The sequence below is a fragment of the Microcebus murinus genome, chromosome 10 (genome assembly GCF_040939455.1).
Source record: "Microcebus murinus isolate Inina chromosome 10, M.murinus_Inina_mat1.0, whole genome shotgun sequence".
Classification (NCBI taxonomy): domain Eukaryota; kingdom Metazoa; phylum Chordata; class Mammalia; order Primates; family Cheirogaleidae; genus Microcebus; species Microcebus murinus.
In genome coordinates this window covers 95,626,383-95,642,799 of record NC_134113.1, presented here as the reverse complement: position 1 = coordinate 95,642,799, position 16,417 = coordinate 95,626,383, and the positions used below count along the sequence as shown (strand labels likewise).

The 16,417-nt window shown below is 48.0% G+C and overlaps 1 protein-coding gene across 1 annotated transcript in view; it reads right to left on the bottom strand.

Moving 5' to 3' along the window:
- LOC142873452 (anoctamin-2-like) overlaps window positions 1-16,417 on the bottom strand; it is a 93,185-nt gene that overhangs the window by 25,591 nt on the left and 51,177 nt on the right. Inside the window, exon 3 of the mRNA XM_076007859.1 lies at window positions 241-339. Within this exon, the coding sequence (XP_075863974.1) occupies window positions 241-339 (99 nt within the window). The remainder of the gene's footprint in view (window positions 1-240; window positions 340-16,417) is intronic.

The following is a 16,417-nucleotide window of genomic DNA, read 5'->3' as shown; positions in this document are numbered from 1 at the left end:
ATACCAGATGGACTCTGCTTGGGTTCTCAGGGAGCACAATTCAGGTGGTGCTCAGAGGAGGAAGGCTCTCTCTCCCCGCCCACTCCAGCTCTTCCCTGCCCCACCCACATCATGGGTCCCTGGGGAGGCCAGTGTGATTTCAATCCCGTGGAACCCACATCCCACCTGGCCCTATTCCCAAACTGTTTGCATGCATCCAGCCCTCAGGAGGCCCAGAACCCAGGAGAAACATGCTCATACTTTCTTGGTGGGAACTTTGATCTTCAAGAATTCTGCCTCTCGGGCCAGCACCTGCCATGGGGCATGTATCCGGACGAAGATGGAGCCCTGGCTTTTATTCTGCAAGGCACAAAGAAAGAAAAAATGGAAACACTTGTGAGGACATAGCTTAAATTCCTGGCTCCCCAGCTCTCCCAGACTAGAAGCCTGGACCTTCAGTTTCCGGATTTTGTTCTCTTTAAACTTCACCAGGGACCAGGCCACTGCCACTCATAGCCAGTTCATTACCTCTCTTCCAGAAATGCCCTCACCAAAAACCGTAGGGCAGTTGTTCCCAAAGTGTGGTCCCTTAGAAGTTTGGTATGGCTTCACAGAAAAAAAAAAAAGAGTTAAAATAATTTTGTTCACAGATTTCAAATGTAATCACTATGATGCTCACAGAAATCCTATTACATTCAATCACAGTTGGTCAGCGTTCTTCTGCTAGCATGCCATGAGTAGCCTGCAACTTGTGTCCATTCACATGTTTTCATCATTTATTGTTCAAGTTTGCATTCTACTACTGTGCTGTGTTATAGACCCCCATCACAAAAGTGGCGCACCTAAGCCTAAAAGTAATGACATAATAGTGCAAACAATACAACACAAAATAATATCATAAACATAAATCATGAACGGGGCTCCAGTGTGAATATAGAACATGAATCTATGTCCCAGGACAAGTGACTGTGTTGCATGTTGATTTCACCCAAAAATGAAAAGTAATCATGAGTATTTGAAAATTAGCTTTTATCAACTCAGCGACTCATTTGGCCCTGGTGACCATTATAAATATTTGTCAGATTATGAAAGGGAGCCAGCCTCATCTCCAAATAAAAGCTCCCTTTTTTTTTTTGTCAGAGCAAGCACACACAGGGAAGAAAAACACTTTCTGATATTAATTTAATTGATTTAATTAATTCAATTTGATTTTTCATTGAAAAATGAAAGAGGACCAAAACGAAGTAGGAAAAACTGATGAAAGTCCCACTATTGCCAAGACACTTCTAAAACTACCTGCAAAATTAATCACAACCATTGTGTTTAAACCTCTTCACTGTGTTCAAAAAGAAAGTGGGACAAGCTGATAGCACAATACTTCATCAAATATTCCCTCTCATTTGGTTCCGTGTTGAAGACACCAGTGAAAACCATCAACTCACAGCCTGGCCAGGGAGCCGGCAGAGAAATGGATGGCAAGTGGAGAACATTTTCCCCACTGAAGGTGCTCACATGTGTCTTTGAAATGATGAATTTTGAAAAGATATTTTATGGTGCTCACAATGCAAATGAAGACTATTTCTATGATTTTTCAATGGCAGCTTTACAATATCTTCAGTAATTCACACGTCCAGAACCTAACCCCACTTTGGGGATGAAAGCTCATGATTTTTAAGGTGGAAGAAGGAAGAATAAACCAGGATTTCATAAGAATATTGAACTGGGGTACAAAAGGCTTGGATAGGCTAGAGTTTTCAAATACCTAAAAATAATAAAAATAACCACAATGCATATCTATTGAATGTGTATTATGTGCCAGAACTGAGCTAGGTAGTCACATGCTCACACAATATTCACAACTGCGCTTTAAGGTGGGTTCTATCTGTCTCTATTCTACAATCGAGGAAACTAAGGCAGGGGAAATTTAAATGATTTTTCCCAAAGTTACACAGAGTGTGATAAAAACCGTTTTCAAATCCAGACAGTTTTTGTTCCACCTGATAGCTTTCCCGTCTCGTGGGAGACAGATGTGACCTGTCACTGGGCATAGTTAAGAACCACAGGGCTTAACAGAACACAAAAGACATGTTTTTTAGGCTAAAATCAAGTCCCAGGGTCAATAAGGAATCTATGTGGCAGCCCTAAGGTGCGACACTCAACCTTCCATCTTCCCAGTGCGGCACGGTTCTGGTAAAACACTGCAAGTGGCCTTCGGTGGGAAACCGGGGGCCCAATTTCCACACCCACCTTTGGCTGCAATATCCAGGACTACCAGACAGGGTCATCGATCACTTGCTGCTGCTGTTACTGTAATTTAAGCTTTTCCAATTTAGTGAAAATGAAGGGTAAGGAAAGAAACCATCTGTGGAAGCTGGCCTGCGAGCCCGGGTCTCCCCACTGCCCGGAAATGACGTTTCTGGTGAAAGATGGCGCACGGTATCATCCCCCTCACTAAGATGAGGTCGTGACTGTTACCAATGTTAACATGTCATCCTTTGTGTGTGTTTTTCAATCGCGATGGATGTCTTTTTAACTTTCTCTAGAGTTGGTGGCTCGAGTGTGTACCAAATGTCAGTTAAGTGGGTGCAGATGTTCTAAGTTTGAGGAAGGGTTGGAGGGCAAAGGTCAAATTCCAAGGCCTCGGTGGCAGACTGCTAGCTGTCCCCTGACAGCCATTCTCATGCTCTTCATTTTTAACTAGGCACATGGCCATCCAGAATCAAGACCACATCTCCTTTGCAGTGAGGCATTTCCACAGTGGGAATTTCTGGCCAATGTCCCAGTGTCTGGTAACCTTCTCCAAACACAGCAAGCAGGTGTCCTTTGTCCCTTCGTTTTCTTCCGTCTCCCTAATCTGCTGCCTGGAACATGGATACAAGCATTTTAGACCTTGAGGTCAAAGTCCAAACCAGAAACAGCCATGAGTCCACACAGAAGCTGGGACTGACTGTGGGATGTCATAGCAGCCCTAGGCTGCCTCTTGGATTTTTATGAGAAAGATAAAATTCTACCTTGTGTAACTATTGTGATTTTAGAGGCTCCATCAATTGCAGCCTACCTTATACTAACTAATGCAAAATTGTTTCCCAATACGGGGACATTAATTTTTTCCAGCAAAGCATGCTGCTTCTCCATTTCCTCCTCAAATGGAACTTGTTTTGAATGAAAATAAAAGCAGGAATGCAGTTTTGTGGTAGTAACATCAAGCCATCATGTTCCTTTCATCCCAGGCAATACTGTTACCTTCTCATAAAAAGAAAAACGTATCAGCTTATGTGAAATATTAGCTGGTGTGACTAGTTATGTCTCCCAAAGAAAAAAGAAATCGTTGACAAGCCCTGAGCAAACCATTACCAAATGCAGAAGCTCTTTTTACTAAACTAGGAATCTAATGTTGGAGGTTAACATGTATCGAGTTTAACATGTACTGAGGGCTAGGATTACAGGCAGGTGCAGTGGCTCACTTTGGGAGGCAGAGGTGGAAGGATGGCTTGGGGCCAGGAGTTTGAGACCAGCCTGAGCAACATAACAAGACCCTTTACAAAAAATAGAAAAATTATCCAGTAGGAGTGGCGTATGCATGTAGTCTCAGCTACTAGGGAGGCTAAAGCAGGAGGATCACTTGAGCTCAGGAGTTCAAGGTTACAGTGAGCTATGACAATGCCACTACACTCCAGCCCAGGCAAGAGAGCAAAAACTTATTAAAAAAAAAAAAAAATTTCCTTTTCCTCTATTTCCATTCGGCATCCATTCAGCCCTGCATTTGTATTTGGATTATTTCAGGCATAGTAACAGAATGGAAAAGAGCTTGGGCCTTCCCAGTCAAAAAATTTAAGATTTGAATCCTGAGTTATTTATTATGAGTACTGCTGCAATAGAAACGGGGATGCAGGTGTCCCTTTTGATATGGTTTGGATGTTTGGTGTCTCCAAATCTCATGTTGAAATTTGATCCCCGGTGTTGGAGGGGAGTTCTGGTGGGAAACGTTTGGGTCCTGGAAGCAGATCCCTCAGGAACGGCGTGGTGTCCTCCCCACCAGAGTGAGTGAGTTCTCCTTTACTAGTTCATTGAGAGCTGGTTTTTAAAGGCGCTGAGTACCACCTCCTCTCTCTCTATTCCTTCTCTCACCATGTACCACACCTGCTCTTCCTCTGCTATCCACCTCGACTGGAAGCTTCCTGAAACCCCCACAGAAGTGGATGCTGGCACCATGTTTCTTGTACAGTCTACACAACCATGAGTCAAATAAAACTCTTTTCTTTATAAATTACCTAGCCTCAGGTATTTCCTTTACAGCAATGTAAAACAGACTAATACACCTTTGATATGCTGATTTCCTTTCCTTTGGATAAATACTCAGTAGTGGGATTGCTGAATCATATGGTAGTTCTATTTTTAGTTTTTTAAGAACCTCCATTGTGTTTTCCAAAGTGGCTGTACTAGTTTATCATATATTCCCACCAACAGTGTACAAGAGTTCCTTTTTCCCTGCATCCTCATCAGCATGTTATTTTTTGTCTTTTTGATAATCATCATTCTAACCAGGGTAAGATGATATCTCACTGCAGTTTTGATCTGTATGTTTCTGATGATTAGCAATTTGAGCATTTTTTCATGTACCTGTTGGCCATTTGTATGTCTTCTTTTGAGAAATGTCTATTCAGATCCTGTGCCTACTTTTTAACTGGATTATTTGGATTTTTGCTGTTGAAGAGTCAACCTAAATGTCCACCAACAGATGAATGGACAAAGAAAGTACAGTCTACATACACAATGGAATAGTACTCAGCCATAAACAAAGAATGAAATCCTGTCATTCACAGCAACATGGATAAGCCTGGAAGACATGATGTTCAGTGAAATAAGCCAGGGACAGAAAGATCAGTACTACATGTTCTCCATGTTCTCACTCATATGTGAAAGCTGAAAAGAATCTGAGCTCATGGAAGTAGAGAGTAGGATTGTGGATATCAGAGGCCAGGAAGAATGGGAGGAAGGGTGGGGAGAGGCTGTTAACTGATACACACTCACAGCTAGAATGGGTTCTGGTTTCTGCAGCAATCTAGGGTGAATAAGGTTAACTACAATTTAGTGCATATTTTCGAACAGCTAAAAAGAGGATTTTGAAAGTTCACAACACAGAGTAATGATACACAGTTAAGGTGCTGGATATGCTAATTACCCTGATTGGATCATTGCACATTGTATACACATATCAAAATATCACACTGTATCCCATAAATATGTACATTATCTGTCAACTAAAAATAAATGGGAAAAACATTAATGACAGCATCTGATAATAGCAAAATACTGAAAACAACCAAAATAGATTATGGAATATGATTAGAACAGGGAAAAATTATCTAGTTGTATAAATTGCCTCATAGTTTAGAGAGTCAAATAGAATCAGACTGCCACAGTGCCAGTCAACACCCCGTGCTGACAGCTCAAGGCAGAGCTGGCTTAGGGGTACAGGGGGATTTCAGAAGAGTGAATGGATTTGGCCGCACGACTCTGGAGCTGGAGAGACTGTGACCTCCAAGCACTCCTGTCTTTCTCCAGTAACCACTGAAGGCCTGGCGCCCAGGAGGCTGAGTCCCCTGGGTGTGGACATACAGCTCAGTAGTAGCAGAGCCAGGAATGGAACCCAGCTCTCCTGGCACCAGGGTCCGTCCCACACCCCCCACGAGGGACACCGCACTTCCCTGGGACTGCCAGCCCATCCCCAGCAACCCTGCAACCCCTCCCTCCACAGGAGAGTCGGTAAGTGGGGGATGGAGGAACGGGGCAGGGGCAGGGGTCTCTCCAGTGCTTCAGCCACTGCTGCCCGAGGCCCTCTGCAGGGACCGAAGGCCACACACTGGGTCAAATTATCCTTGTTGTTTATGTCTCCTTGTTCTTGTTATTGTGATCCAAAGATTGCATGTGGCTTCGCAAGGCCACGTCCTCCCTCTAGAGAGACAAGAAGGAATGGGAGGCAGTCCCGGCCAAACCGCAGAAACCGATACTTCTCAAGCCTCCTCCCCAAAGTCCTGCCAGGCCACCTCAGCGCGACCCGGAGGCCCGAGCGTGCTCTGGTCCCGGGCCCTGCTGTGAGCCGAGAACATCAGCTGCAGCACACCGTGGCCGGGAGTGGGGCTGCGAGGGAGGGCGGGGAGAGGAACGTGCAGGCGGTGGAGGGGCAGGGGACAGACTTCCTTAGACTCCCTGAAGATACCACCAGCCTTGGTCATCTCGCATCACCAAGGCCAAAGGCATGTGGTCCCACAGTGAGGGTGAGAGAGGGCCCTGGGGAGCCCACACTCTCAGACCATCATGGTTGATACCCACACGGCTGGAGGAGATCGTCCAGGGCATGCGGAGATGGTGGCCAGGGCAGCCATTGTCACAGACTAAGGAGTGTGGCGAGTACCCTTGAGACAGAGGGCTTTGGAAATGAGAGCAGGGGTTCTTCTGAGACCGGCCTCCCGACTGCTCCGTCTGAGGAACCCAGGGTCTCCCTGTGTCGTCATTAAGATCAGAGCCTCAAGTTCACTTTGGCTTTCGGGAACTTCCAACCCATGGTCAGGGAGCAGGCTCTGCCCGCCCACCCCCCCAGACACTGTGACTTGGAGCACAGGGAGGAACTTCCTGAGTAGAGAAGAAAGATGGAAACTTGCTCTCCTAGGAGCCCTGGATGAGAGCAAGGGAACCTCCTCTCCAGCCCTGTCCTCTGCAGCCGAGGGGAGGATGGCCAATGGTCAGCAGAGGCAGAGGGCAGGACCAGTGCCCAGTGAGCCTGTCCCAGAGACCCGCAGCGTGGCCCTTCTCATGGAGGCTTCACCTAAGCCCCAACCAAAGGCTGGGGACGACCCAGCCAGGCTGCTATGGAAATGAACACTCAACCACTCTTGTCATATTTCCAGGTGCCAACTCGGGCAGGCACCCAAAGAGATGACCTCCGGACCCATCAGCACAGTCGCTGATCTGTGTATGGTGCGTCTCTGCACTCCAGACAGGGCCCGGGGACCACTGCCCAAAGCCAGGGGAAGGTGAAGCAGTGAGAGGAACCCAGGCAGACGCCCCAACACACCAAAGGTGAGAGAATTTCCTCCCTGTCCGATCTCTGAGCTGCAGAGGCCCCCAAGAGCAGCACAGCAGCGTCAAAGGACCGGCACGTGGAGAGTCAGCAACAGAGCGCCACTAAGTCTTCCCTCAGCTTCATGCTGCTGCAAAAACCCCACAACTGGAAGAAATAAGGACTAATCTTCACCATGTAGGACAGGTCATGGGAGGCCGTGGGTACCAGGGTCTCAGGACCTGGCCTGGGGCACCATTCCTGACAAGCCACCGAAGCTCTCTGAGACTAGGACGCAATGCTGAAATAACTGTAATAATAATAATACCACTTGGAGGAGAGAAAGACAGACTTTACAGAAGGGCCCAGGGAAATGTTTGGGGCTGTAGACGTGTTCATTACCTTGGTTACGGTGATGGCTTCACAGGTGCATGCATATGTCAGAACTCAACAGACTAGGGACTTTAAATACATGCAGTTTATTATACATCAACCATACCACAATAAAGCTGGGGGAAAAGATATGCAAAAAAGTAAAACAATGCCACACTTTCTTGTAACACTTTTTGTTTTCAAAAATATCATTATTTTTCATTAAAATGTGTTATTTAGTTAAATTTTTTTACTTAACAATATGTTGTATATTATTAGTTTTAATCAATAATTCAAAAATTGATAATAATTCCATAGTATCTCAGAATCAAATCGTAAACTATCCAGTATATACAAAAGGATTTTTTTTTAGAGACATGGTCACATTCTGTCACCCAGACTAGAGTGCAGTAGTGTCATCATAGCTCACTCCAGCCTCGAATTCCTAGGCTCAAGCAATCCTCCTGCTTCAACCTCCTAAGTAGCTAGACTATAAGTTTGTGCCACCACACCTGGCTAATTTTTACATTTTTTTGTAGAGACAGGGTCTTGCTATGTTGCCCAGGTTGGTCTGGAACTCCTGGCCTCAAGTGATCCCCCAACCTCAACCTCCCAAAGTGCTGAGATTATAGGCATAAGCCACCATGCCTGGCTGGAAGGGATTTTTTTTTTAAGAGCAAATTCAGGGGCAGCCACTTTCAAATTTCCACCTTGGTACTCACAGTGCAGGGCATGCCCATGCCCTGTGGACCACAGATCACATGCCTTCCCCTCCCGAAGCATGGAATCCCACCATGTTTCTCGGATACCACATGCGGGAAACCATAGCTGAGTCCAGGAGGCAGTAGCCCCTGGCATGTAACTGAACAACACCAAGTGAGGTTGAAAAGAACGTTTATTTTAGGAGTTTGCAATGCTGAAAGTTAACAGGCCATAAGTAGCCAGAGATAAAATTTCTACCAAAACAGAAGATGAAAATCCATAAGCTCTGAAGATGTTGACAGAAAAGACAGAGCCTCTCCCAAAACTAAGGAAGGCCAGTGGGCGGACACCGGCGTTTCAGACACACAGGACCAGCCCAAGCAGAAGAGACAAGATCATATATGAGTCCAGGCACCGTGGCTCACGCCTTTAATCCCAGCACTTTGGGAGGCTGAGGCCAGGAGTTAAAGACCAGCCTGAGCAAGAGCGAGACCTCGTCTCTAGTAAAAATAGAAAGAAATTAATTGGCCAACTAAATATATATAGAAAAAATTAGCCAGGCATGGTGGTGCATTCCTGTAGTCCCAGCTACTCAGGAGGCTGAGGCAGGAGGATTGCTTGCGCCCATGAGTTTGAGGCTGCTGTGAGCTATGATGACACCACTGCACTCCATCCCTGGTGACAGAGCAAGACCCTGTCTCAAAAACTAAGTAAATAAATAAATACACAAATAAAATTTTTAGAAGATCATAGATGAAGCAGAGGAAAGACCAGAGGAAAGTGCTGCCCTTTCCTATGTCACTGTAGGACTATCTGGACGGCCGCTGTCCTCCAAGCAGAACCGGATGCTGCAGGATCCTAACTCTCAGCAATGCATGAGGGAGCTTCCCACTCGCCCCTGCCAGGACGCTGAGCATTGCCATGCCCAAGGAACCAAAGGCAGATGGAGAGTGGTGGGCAAAGGGCCCCTAGTTGGTGGCTGGTAGATACTCAGACCACAGATGATCACTAGGTTCCGGCTGGCTTGGGACAGCTCCAGTTTATTTCTCCTGTCTCATCATCCTATCTAGGTGAGCACTTTGGCACTCTCAAAAATGTCCCAGAATAGATGATGGATCACCCTATGGATCAGCAAGGAGTACCACAAGATTCAACAGCCACCAAACCTCTGGGCAGGAACACCTGGTGTCTCTTTCCTGGCCTTCATTTCTTTGGTCCATGTGAAAATGCCCCACTCAGAAAGAAGCATTTCCAGGTATTGAAAAGCCCATCATATTACCTGTAAAAGTATTCCTATCTCTAATGTCCCTCCTAACTCAACACTTACATAATTCTTTGATTTTGCTGCTTTTAAACCCTCATGTTATCAGTAATTAACTCCCCCATGCAAAAGATGGGCCCCTGCCTTCCCTTAGCAGTGAGGTTGCTTCTCCCTAGAGGAATACCTCCACTATTTTCCTGTGGTTCAATCATCCCAACACATCTCAATCCAATAAGCATTTATTGGGCAACAATTGTGTGCTCGGCAATGTGCTCAGAGTTAAGGGCATACAAAAGAAATGTAAGCAGGTCTGGTGCTTATAAGACACCGTATTATCGCACCGTTTTCAGAGACCGGATAAATGAAATCTAATGTGCAAGACAGATGGATAACATCACGACTGGGGTGATTAATGCCCAAAGGAACAGGACAGCTAATGAATGGTCATTTGTCTGTTGTCTCCCCTTTCACCTATCAATAGTTGCCAGATTTCGCTCTGAGAAACACCCCTCCTGAATCTCAGCCATATGTTTTTAGTAGAATTGATCCAACCACCAACTCCAGGGACAGGCCCAATTGGCTGGAGCCAATCGCACATCCATCCCCCTGGCCACAGGATTGGCTCCAGAATCTGCCTGTGCTGTGATCAAAGCCAATGGGATGTGAGGAAACGCTGGCTGGGTTTCCGGGGAAAGCAGCTGTCTCTTCCCGTCGGATGCTGGGAAGGGCAGTGGCATCGCTCCACTCTGTAAAGGGAAGGCCTCGTGCGAGCAAGGGGTCACTGGGGAAGTAGAGGATGAAGGTTGAGCAGGAGATAGGAAGTTGGTTGTCCCTGGGACACGCGTGAGCTGCTGGTGGAGCCTCACCAGACCTGCTGTAGGCGGTCCGATTACACAGGCTCAGCAGTGCCCCTTGTTGCAGGCCAGCGCGAGGCGGGGTTGCTGGCAATGCAGCCACGAGCTCCCACCGACATAGGAACCACAGGAGAGGGGGGGCTGGGCTGGAGGGGCCACAGAGGACGTCACGGAGGAGAGGGAGCCTGGGCTCTGCTTTGAACACTGCAGGCTGGGACGGGCACGTGCACAAAGGCTGTGGGTGGTGCAGAAGAGAAGCGGTAGGATGGCAAAGGTGCCAGGAGGCGGAGACCAGCCTGCCTGAAGCAGAGTGGGCGCTGGGAGCCGGAGGGCTGCGAGGCCGCCTGTGCTGGCCAAGCGCCCATGAGCCTCATGACAGGGACCTTGATGGATCAACCCTGGGCTCTCGCCTGGATTCATCACATGTTCAACAAGATAAAGAAGGACGAGGGAGGCCCAGGCAACGAGCTCCTCAGGGAGCGGCCTCCTCCTTTCCCAGTGGAGCTCCAGTTGGGAACTTCTTCCCATTCATTCCCTAGTGAGACCAAAAAATGCGACAGATGGCAGGACACCTGCCCTGGGGTTGGGCTGCTGTGGCCTCCCATGTGCCTCAGACTCGGGCTGCGACCCGCTCCTGGCCAGAGGAGGCAGGTGTCGACGGACAAGGCTCGGCCTTCCCTCCCGGGGCATTAGTCCTAACAGAGATCTTACTCAGGGAGGCAGGGCAGGCTTAGAACATGTGCAAAGAAGCCATAAAACCCTCCACAGGCTTGGCTGATAAGCTGTCTTCAGTTAAAAATCCCTGTCTTCAAACCAAATATTGCAAGGGGCCCCTGGCTGTGCGTTGGCAGACCACAGCTCCCCGCCCGCTCAGACTCCCTGGGCCGAGAGGCCTCTGTGGCACCTGGTGCACACCCCAGGAGCTGGGCCGTCCCCCCTAGAAATGGGTGGGGCTTTTCACTGTCACAATGATGCGGGAACGCCACTTACATTCAGTGGATGGACGGCGGGATGCCAAACATGCTTTGATGTACTAGAAAGTCACAAACCAGAAAAAATTATCCCTCCTGAAATCTATAGCACTGGACTGAGACTCGCTGCCCTAGAGCTCAGGGAGCTGAAGTCAGAAACCCCTGCCCTGGCCTGCAGATCCGCCAGGCCTGGGGTAGAAGCCGGTATCAGTAATTATCACAAAAGTCCCTGCCCCTGCCCCTGCCAGACTTGGACTTGAGAGATATTGAGGCGGAGCTTAAAGACATTAGTTTATGAATAAAGGCTACCGAATTAGCCAATATCTAAATCTTGGATCTGATATTGATGAACTAATCAGGCACACTCAGAAAAAGACCTATCACTATGACTTTTTTAAAAAAATGGTTTTGATCACTCTGTGGGCTTCCAAAAATATCCAGACCAGCCCAAATGCCACGAGTGCTATGGAAATCGTCCATCGGCCTAGGTGGTCTGGAGGCTGGCAATGCAGTGGGTGGAGTCCCCGAGACGCAGGGCGCGTTAAAGAAATGCTCAGAGAGACCCAGCTGGAAAGCCCAGCTCTGCCCCTTCCTCCCCGCGTGACCTCAGACATGCAATAAATTTCTCCAAGACACATAGAAAAATAACAATCCGGAAGCAATAGTGACCTCACAGAGTGCTTGTGAAAATCAGGAATAACACCAGAAAGGCCCCCAGCACGATGTCTGGCATATAACCGTGCTCAATTCTAACAATCAGATTCTGCAGATGGTGTCTCCGGCCAGAGGAATTTGAATTGAGGGGCTTATGCAATCCAGTTTCCAGCATCCTCCCTTTTTTCCCAGAAAAAGCTGGCTCCTGGGCATTTCCTCCCCGCATGAGGCAAGAGCCCAGTTTGGAACGCGTCCCCTCTGCTCGGCCAGACAGGCTTTCCCACAGCCATGACCCTGCGCACACGCCGCCCTGGAGCTGGCCCGCCCGAGACCGCCGGTCTGGACGAGGAAAGGTCGTCAGCTGTGCTAATTAACTCTGCAGATGATAACAAACTGGGCGGCGCCGCAAACAGCACCAGAGAGGACGGAGAAATAAACGAGAAGGGACCTGGGGAGTTTAGAAAATATGGGACAGGAAATCACAAAATGAGATTCGATGCAGAAGAATGCAAGTAACTCCGACAGGGGGGAATAATCAGGAACATCGACACTGGAGGGGAGGGGGAGGGGGGAGGCTGGGAGATGAGGGCTCAGAGCGGGTGGACGACAGGTGGCAAAGGAGAGAACGGGTGCAGGAGGGCGCGGGAAGCAGGCGTCCCGAGGCCTGGGGGGCAGACCCGTCCAGCAGGGCCTTTCCCGTTCTCCCAGGCCCCTCCCAAAGGCCGTCCTCCACGACGGCACCAGCCCTAGGCGCCTTCTCCCAGGAGCCCGGCGGGACCCCACCCCAAGCTCTACCAGTCTCCCCCCTGTCACTCATCGGTGGCGCCCACTGTGCCGAGCTGGGCCATGGGCCTCCTTCCAGGCCTGACTCTCATCTCCAACCACACTCCCAGCTCCAGGGGACGAAGACCCAGCCCTGTAGCTCACCCTGTTCCTCCCAGCGTCCAACACAGCACGAAGCCCGGGGTAGGTCTTCCATAAAAGGGAGAGTTGACGTTGTCTCCGAACATGACAAAGAGAAGAATCTCTGTCCAAGCCCTGAGGCCTGCCTGTCATTATCTCTGGGCCCCGGATTCTGGCACAATGCCCAGGGCGTAGTGCCCTGAGTCAAAGACATGCATTTCACCCTTTTCAGGCCAGAACACAAACCAGGTAACTCAGGGTCCAGGGCAGGAGAAGGGGAACAACAAATGGGCGGAGAACGATGAGGCAGGTGCAGCCCTCATGTGGTGGTGACTCTTCCGGTGTAGCCACGACGCAGACGGTGGCTTCTCCAAGACTACAGTGGCCTCCCTCAGACTTTCAGCTGAAAACTTCATAGTCAATATTAACAATCAGGAGGATGAGGCGTGACTAACTCCTTCTGAGGAAACGTGGGTAAGGTTCACTGGCCTTAGGCAGAATCCAAGTGCTGCCTCGGGCCACCGTCACAGCAAGCTCTTCTGAGGCAAGGCGGGAGCCCTCCTGCATCCGAGAATGTCACGCCTCACGGAACTTGTGTGCCTTCGGGGACGAAGAGGGCAAATACCAAAGACTCGCTCTGAAGCTCAGCCTATGGTGGCACCAGGGACAGCAAGGAGGGAAAGTAAAACCAAAGGTGAGGAATAACCCGCCATGTGGGAGCCTGGGTGGAGGTGTCGTCAGAGGGCCTCTGTGCACTGCAGCTTCGTTCTGTCTCGAGGCAGCAGGCCTCTGCCCTGTTCTGAGGGGTCCCCGGAGAAAGCAAGCCCAGGGCGTTTCCTCCTCCTCTCGACCCACCGACTCCAGCCACTCGCTACCACCCCAGGGCACTGGGGCAGACAGGCCAGGTCCTGGTGCCAGCTCCACCTGCTTCTCACCTGTGGCACCTTAGGAATGTCACGGCTGAGCCTCCCTGGCGCCTGCTTTCTGCTACCTATAGAATGAAGGGCTGAACCCTGAAGGTCCCCTCCCACTGGAAGATTTCCTGACTTCATGCAGGGCAGGAATTTCCCTGCACCTTAGCCTGCACTGGCCTCTCATCCCTGCTACTGCAAACGCGCTCTGAGGGGCTGCAGAGCCCCAGCCTCCTGGGCGGACCCAGGAGTGAGGTACAGCGGAGTCACAGCGACGTTCACCATCGAGACAGAGCCGCATCTCTTCTTGTCTTCTTTCGCCCGGGGTTCCTTCCTCTTATCACATTCTACCACTTGAAAGGATCAGAGGTCCTCCTCAGGGAGAAGCGGCTCCCCGCTGAATGAGAAACGCAGCATATACCAGCTGCCAAATACCAGTATTTACTGAAGCCCGGTACTTGTTATCCTAACCAACGTGGCCACATGCTGGGCTTCAGGTCACGCGCTGCACAAAGGTGCTACGTAAAGGGGGCGCCAACCACAGAGAAGACATCTTATACCTATGAGTATGTTCACTTTGACAGTTTTCTGACAGATGGCAGGCAGTAAAGTGTCTTGATCTAACAAAATCAGCATATTAAGACAATTTTCAAAAAATGGATGCTATTCTTGAGGAAGAACGACCTTTCTCTAATTGGCACGAAGGCACCATGTGGTTTTATGTTGGCCCCAATCTCTGCCCTGGATCCTGACCCGCAGGAAAACCCGAGAGAGACGAGAAGAGCACACAGTGTCCTTTCTACTGCCCCCAAACAAAATCCATAGTCAAGAATATAATCTGAAAAAGTCATCTACATAGGTTGTGAATGACAAGTAGGCTCAAGCAGAACCCCTCCTGAGGATATTTATTTTTTAAAGAACAAATACAATAATTATTTCTTAAAGACTGGGTCCTCGGCTTGCTCATCACTAAATCCCAAGTACCTGGGCGCCTGGCGCAGTGCCTGGAGTAGGGTCAGCACTCGACACAGCTTGCTGGAGCAAACAGAGCCAATGCAGGCATTTTGGAAGCCTTCTGGTGGGCAGTGCAGCAATCTACGTCCCCTAACTCATAGCCCGGGACGGGGTGGGGCACCTAGGCCTGAAGTCCACATGCGGCCTTCTAGGTCCTTAAGTGCAGCCTTTTAATGCAATCCACATTTTACAGAACAAATCCTTTTATTTTTATTAATACATTTTTGTTTGTCTTTTATATTTTTATTTTATTTTTAAAATGAACATATTTAAAATACCAAAGAATAAAATGAGTTTCAATGAAATAATCCTCCCAAAACAACTAGAACATTAGTAAGCCATAAGGACTAAACTGACGGCTGCTACACTCATGATTTAGTTCTGACTTCCCCCGCCTGACTGGTGCCACTGCTGTCCGAGGTTGGAGAGCTTATGGGGTCGAGTACACCTGTCTGTTATCAGCCTTTGACGACGGCGCACTGTGTTCCTGTTTGAAGTGGAACTTGTGAATAGTTGCACAGCTCAACAGTATTTTTGAATTCTGTCTGCTTAACAGTCCATCATGTCAAAGAAGACCAAGAGAATGCTGAAGGAAGAAAACAGATTTTTTAATGAGGATTGGGAATTGAAATATTATCTTGTTTCTGCTAAATAGAAGATGACTCACTTGCTTTGTGATACTGCAATACCAACATTAAAGAAATTAATGCTCATCAGCATTATAACACTCATAAAGACCACAAATATTTTAAATTGGAGAGGCATGAAAGGTTGTATTGCAGAAATTATAAGATAAAAAGCAAAAGCAAAGACAATTCTTTCAAGCAGCAATAAGACCTAGAAATAATACCACTGAAGCAACTTATAAAGTAGCTTATATACTAGGGGGGAAAAGAAAGCCATTCAGTGATGTAGAACTTGTGTAAGAATCATCGTAGAAGTTGTAGGATGCTTAGACCCCGATAACGTTTCAAAGTACAAACAACTGCCTCTTTCAAGGAGAACCATAACTGATCAGCACCATGAATTAGCCTTCAACTTACTGGAATAACTTCAAGCAATACTTCAAAAGGAAAATACATATTATTCAGTTTCTCTGGATGAATCAACTGATACTACTAACTCAACACAGGTTTTATATTTCATTTGGGTCATAACAGAAGATTTTCTTTGCTATGAAGAGTCACTTGCTTTGGACACTCTTGGGAACAGAACACAGGGAATAGATATCTTCAGCAACTTTCAAGATAAATGTCATGAAGTTGGACTGAATTTGGTAAACTTAGTGAGTATGTATACAGATGGTGCACCTTCCATGACAGAAAAACATGAAGAGTTTATTGTACAGATTTTAAAAAAGTATTAACAGACCTAGATGCTCTCATTTCTTTTCATTGTATCTTGCATCAGCAAAATCTCTGCGCTAAAGCTACTATTTTTTTTTTTTTGAGACAGAGTCTCGCTTTGTTGCCCAGGCTAGAGTGAGTGCCGTGGCATCAGCCTAGCTCACAGCAACCTCAAACTCCTGGCTCAAGCAATCCTGCTGCCTCAGCCTCCCAAGTAGCTGGGACTACAGGCATTCGCCACCATGCCCGGCTAATTTTTTGTATATATATTAGTTGGCCAATTAATTTCTTTCTATTTATAGTAGAGACGGGGTCTCACTCTTGCTCAGGCTGGTTTCGAACTCCTGACCTCGAGCAATCCGCCCGCCTCAGCCTCCCAGAGAGCTAGGA